At 46.5% G+C, this 5,000-nt stretch overlaps 1 protein-coding gene across 1 annotated transcript in view; it reads right to left on the reverse strand.

Annotated features, from left to right (window-relative positions):
* The window catches only part of LOC130380731 (laminin subunit beta-1-like), a 48,725-nt gene that overhangs the window by 34,210 nt on the left and 9,515 nt on the right, over nt 1-5,000 (reverse strand). Inside the window, exons 10-11 of the mRNA XM_056588040.1 lie at nt 2,168-2,344; nt 1-62 (exon numbers count right to left, since the gene is read on the reverse strand). The exon at nt 1-62 is cut by the window's left edge and continues 51 nt beyond it. Coding sequence (XP_056444015.1) covers nt 1-62; nt 2,168-2,344 — 239 coding nt within the window. The remainder of the gene's footprint in view (nt 63-2,167; nt 2,345-5,000) is intronic.

Here is a 5,000-nt window from a genome sequence, read left to right on the forward strand (position 1 = left end):
CCCCGAGTGCATGTCGCAGGGCGTTCCCCCCGGCAACGTGCCCAGCGCGTTGCAGGTGCACGCTGCGGCGGACGACAGGTCAAAGGTCAGCCAGAGTAATATAATATAAAAATGGTGCTAAGTAGGCTAGCCTTGGTGCTAAGAAGACTAGCCTTGGTGCTAAGAAGGCTAGCCTTGGTGCTACGAAGGCTAGCCTTGGTGCTAAGAAGGCTAGCCTTGGTGCTATGAAGGCTAGCCTTGGTGCTAAGTAGGCTAGATTTGGTGCTGCGAAGGCTAGCCTTGGTGCTGCGAAGGCTAGCCTTGGTGCTAAGAAGGCTAGCCTTGGTGCTAAGAAGACTAGCCTTGGTGCTACGAAGGCTAGCCTTGGTGCTACGAAGGCTAGCCTTGGTGCTAAGAAGACTAGCCTTGGTGTTAAGAAGGCTAGATTTGGTGCTGCGAAGGCTAGCCTTGGTGCTGCGAAGGCTAGCCTTGGTGCTGCGAAGGCTAGCCTTGGTGCTGCGAAGGCTAGCCTTGGTGCTGCGAAGGCTAGCCTGGGTGCTGCGAAGGCTAGCCTTGGTGCTAAGAAGACTAGCCTTGGTGCTAAGAAGACTAGCCTTGGTGCTAAGAAGGCTAGCCTTGGTGCTAAGAAGGCTAGCCTTGGTGCTAAGAAGGCTAGCCTTGGTGCTATGAAGGCTAGCCTTGGTGCTAAGAAGGCTAGCCTTGGTGCTAAGAAGGCTAGCCTTGGTGCTAAGAAGACTACCCTTGGTGCTAAGAAGGCTAGCCTTGGTGCTAAGAAGGCTAGCCTTGGTGCTAAGAAGACTAGCCTTGGTGCTAAGAAGACTAGCCTTGGTGCGAAGAAGGCTAGCCTTGGTGCTAAGAAGGCTAGATTTGGTGCTGCAAAGGCTAGCCTTGGTGCTAAGAAGGCTAGCCTTGGTGCTATGAAGACTAGCCTTGGTGCTAAGAAGGCTAGCCTTGGTGCTATGAAGACTAGCCTTGGTGCTAAGAAGACTAGCCTTGCTGCTAAGAAGGCTAGCCTTGGTGCTATGAAGGCTAGCCTTGGTGCTACGAACGCTAAGAAAGCAGCAGCGATCGTTTAACGACCAGTCCCAATAAAACTGTCCGTGTACCTTTGTTCCGTTTAGTAAACACCAGTACTGAACTATTTGCGGTACTGCTAACAGATGATTGGAATCTATTTGCATTTCGAATAGCTAGTTGACCAGCTGGCTACCAGACCTCCTACCGTTTATTTATTCAACACCTTATTTATTTGATAAGCCCATCTGTACGTTTACGTTCAGGTTCCAGCTCATATTTTTGATACTCTTACTGTGTATACGATACGATCTTTTCTGTTTATATTTTGCACACAAACTATGCTATGCTACTACTATCCTGTAGTTGTTGTTGCCTCGCTGAACTTCCAATCAAAAAAAAACTGGAACTTGGATTCCTCTTTGAAGTTTCCTGTTTTTTCACCCATAACTGTTTTTTTATGGACTGTTTCCTGTACATGGGGGCATGCTTTCCCTCTGAGAGACTTAAAAAGGCTTGTATAAATAAACCGCCACACTATGAAACAATAGAAGCAACATGTGAACCATTAGAGTTAGTCTTCATGCCTGTGAGAGTAAGGCATGCAGACTAACTCTAGTCTGCATGCTAGAGATAGTCTAGCATGCAGACTAACTCTAGCATGCAGAGTTAGTCTGCATGCTAGAGTTGTGTGTGTGTGTGAGTTGTGTGTGTGTGTGTGTGTGTGTGTGTGTGTGTGTGTGTGTGTGTGTGTGTGTGTGTGTGTGTGTGTGTGTGTGTGTGTGTGTGTGTGTGGATGTGTGTGAGGATGTGTGTGTGTGTGAGTTTGTGTGGTTGCATATGAATGTGTGTTTATATCTGTATGTATGAGTGTCTGTCTGTGTTTTACATGTTTGTATCTTTAAGTACGGGTCTGTATCGGTGTCCATGTATACACCGCCAAATCACAAGGCTATGTGTGCGTGTGACCGTCTGTGTTTTTGTGTAACACGTGTGTGTGTCGTGTGTGTGTGTGTGTGTGTGTGTGTGTGTGTGTGTGTGTGTGTGTGTGTGTGTGTGTGTGTGTGTGTGTGTGTGTGTGTGTGTGTGTGTGTGTGTGTGTGTGTGTGTGTGTGTGTGTGTGTGTGTGTGTGTGTGTGTGTGTGTGACCTACGCAGGCAGCCGCTGTCCCCCTGTCCCAGGCCGTAGTGTCCCTGTCGGCAGTGGTCACAGCGCTCCCCCTCCACGCTGGCCTTACAGCGGCACTGACCAGAGATCAGCCCCGCGCTGACGTCGGTGCGGCCGTCACACATGCCCCCCTGCAGGGAGCCCTCCGGGTCGCAGTTACACGCTGCAGGAAACAAGAGCAAACACAAATATTAGGATTATATTTGTAATATTTTTGCACTCGTTTTCCCTCTAGCGACCTGTGATTGATACATGTAATTAAAGGTAGAGTATGTAGTTAAAGGTGGAGTATGTAAATAAAGGTTGAGTGTGTAATTAAAGGTAGAGTGTGTAATTAAAGGTAGAGTCAGTGGAGGCTTCTCCATTGAGGAGAGGGAGGAAGATCCTCCCTAACATTGTTGAGAATAAAAAATGTAGATGCCCAGACTATTGTAATGAATTAATGCCCTTAAATATGACTACTTTATTGCCTTTGAATATATAATGTTCGTTTCCCTGGGTAAAGGGACATTAGCACCCCCTATCGCTTATTGACAATTACTTCAGGGAGGAAGGTCCTCCGTCGCCCTCCGTTGACTCCCATTCATTTCCCCGAAAGTACTGGCGGCCGGTGGATAACATGGGTTTCAATGGGAGAGAGGAGGAAAGTCCTCCTCTGAGTGGGTGGGACCTTAAGGGGTCTGATTCGCGCAAAAATCTATCCGTCTGCCTTATGAACCAATAAGCAGGATCCCTGGATGTTGAGCAGCGTTGCCAGATTGGTCAGATTTCCCACCCAATTGGGCTACTTTTAACCATGTTAGGCTGGAAAAATTATCATTCGGCGGGAAATCTGCCCAATCTGGCAACGCTGTCGATAACAAACCCGGTCTGCATGCATTGCCGCGGTGCTCAGTCAGAGACGCAGAGCAAGTGAAATCTGCGATAGCGAGATCCTAAATGTACAATGGAAACATTGGAAACGGAGGACATTGTTAACGTCTTATTAAAAAAAGCATTCCATTCATTGAGTTACAGTGCTAAGTTAGCGACCAAAGAAAGAGGTAGACCACTTCCCAAAATCAAGGTGACCAGAAGTAATGGCAACGTCATTGTTGTGAGGGCTACATGGTTTGCTAGGTACGCATGGCTTACTGGTAGCATTACAAGCAATCGACTTTATTGCTGGCCCTGTTTGCTTATGAATAATAGCAAATCTCCAACGTGGGCTGTTCATGGTTTCACTGATGTGGAAAATCTTGATAGGGCAACCAAACGCCACGACAAGTGTCAAGATCACGTTGGTGAGCACCAACGTGATCTTGACACCCGTCGAGATCTAGGCCCAATGATAGGCCCAGATTTTTTTATTTACTTTTGCAAATCAATAGTAGGCCTGATTTGACTAATATGCTTTGCATCCTTTCCTTCTCAAATTACAGTGATGCCACTGGTGGCTTTGTATAAATTGTATTCACATAACTCCCTCCCTGCTATTTTGTAGTTCACCAAAACACCTTGAAACAACTTGAGTCTCACATTCTTATGCCACCATACACCAACAGTGCAAGCAGGCCAATGGCAACCAAGCGCGCAGTCCTTCCTCCCTCACTTTAAAAACCACCAGCCGCCACTGGGTAGAGTATGTAAATAAAGCTAGAGTGTGTAACTAAAGGTAGAATATGTAATTAAAGGTAGAGTATGTAAATAAAGGTACAGTGTGTAATTAAAGGTAGAATATGTAATTAAAGGTAGAGTATGAAAATAAAGGTAGAGTGTGTAAATAAAGGTAGAGTATGTAAATAAAGGTAGAGTATGTGATTAAAGGTAGAGTATGCAAGATTGGGCGATTTCAAGCTAGCTCCAGTGTAATCTTTGAAAACTCTCCAAGCCCCGCCCACCTTCAAAAAGTGAACCTTTTTACTTGTGGCGGTAAAGTTAGAGTATACGACAGAATATGTTTCAGAGCACAATAAAAAAAATAAACATTTTGCATAATGTACCTTTAATGATGATAATTAAGGGGGCCTAGAAATAGGCTGGGGACATTGGGGACATTGGGGAATTGAACCTGGGTCAGTTGGGCTGGGGGTCAAACCCCTTAGCAAGTACACTACACTACTCTACCCCCTGTGTATTCAATTCAAACAGATGGAGTCATGTCCCTCCACAAGGATGTCCATGTCATCGTGTAAACAAAGTTTGTGGGAAGGCAGGGGAAGTGTAACGGACGCTTGATGAAAACAATTAGGTCATAATGTTCTGAAACAATAGACGGTATATTTAGATGGGCTGCTGGTCATCTGCTTAGACGTGTTTTGCACACTCTCTCTGTGAATGGAAGCTGGACTTCCATTGAAGGACGTTATGCATAGCATGAATTTATATAGCATAAAGTTATAGGGAGTTTCCGAAGGGTAGACGTGGGAGATATGGCCTTCACTAAAGATGTGAATAACCTTAATGTTGCTAATTATAAAATCTTCATTATAACAACAAGCCTACAATGCAAAAATACAATCCCCCAGAAGAAGCCCCTCACTCAGAAGAAGCACCTCCTCTAGAAGAAGCCCCTCCCTCAGAAGAAGCACCTCCCCCAGAAGAAGCCCCTCCCTCAGAAGTAGCCCCTCCTCTAGAAGAAGCCCCTCCCTCAGAAGAAGCACCTCCCCCAGAAGAAGCCCCACCCTCAGAAGAAGCACCTCCTCTAGAAGAAGCCCCTCCCCTAGAAGAAGCCCCTCCCTCAGAAGAAGCCCCTCCCTCAGAAGAAGCCCCTCCCCCAGAAGAAGCCCCTCCTCTAGAAGAAGCCCCTCCCCTCCGTTAGCATTGCGTAGCGCGCCGTG

The sequence above is a fragment of the Gadus chalcogrammus genome, chromosome 4 (assembly GCF_026213295.1).
Source record: "Gadus chalcogrammus isolate NIFS_2021 chromosome 4, NIFS_Gcha_1.0, whole genome shotgun sequence".
Classification (NCBI taxonomy): domain Eukaryota; kingdom Metazoa; phylum Chordata; class Actinopteri; order Gadiformes; family Gadidae; genus Gadus; species Gadus chalcogrammus.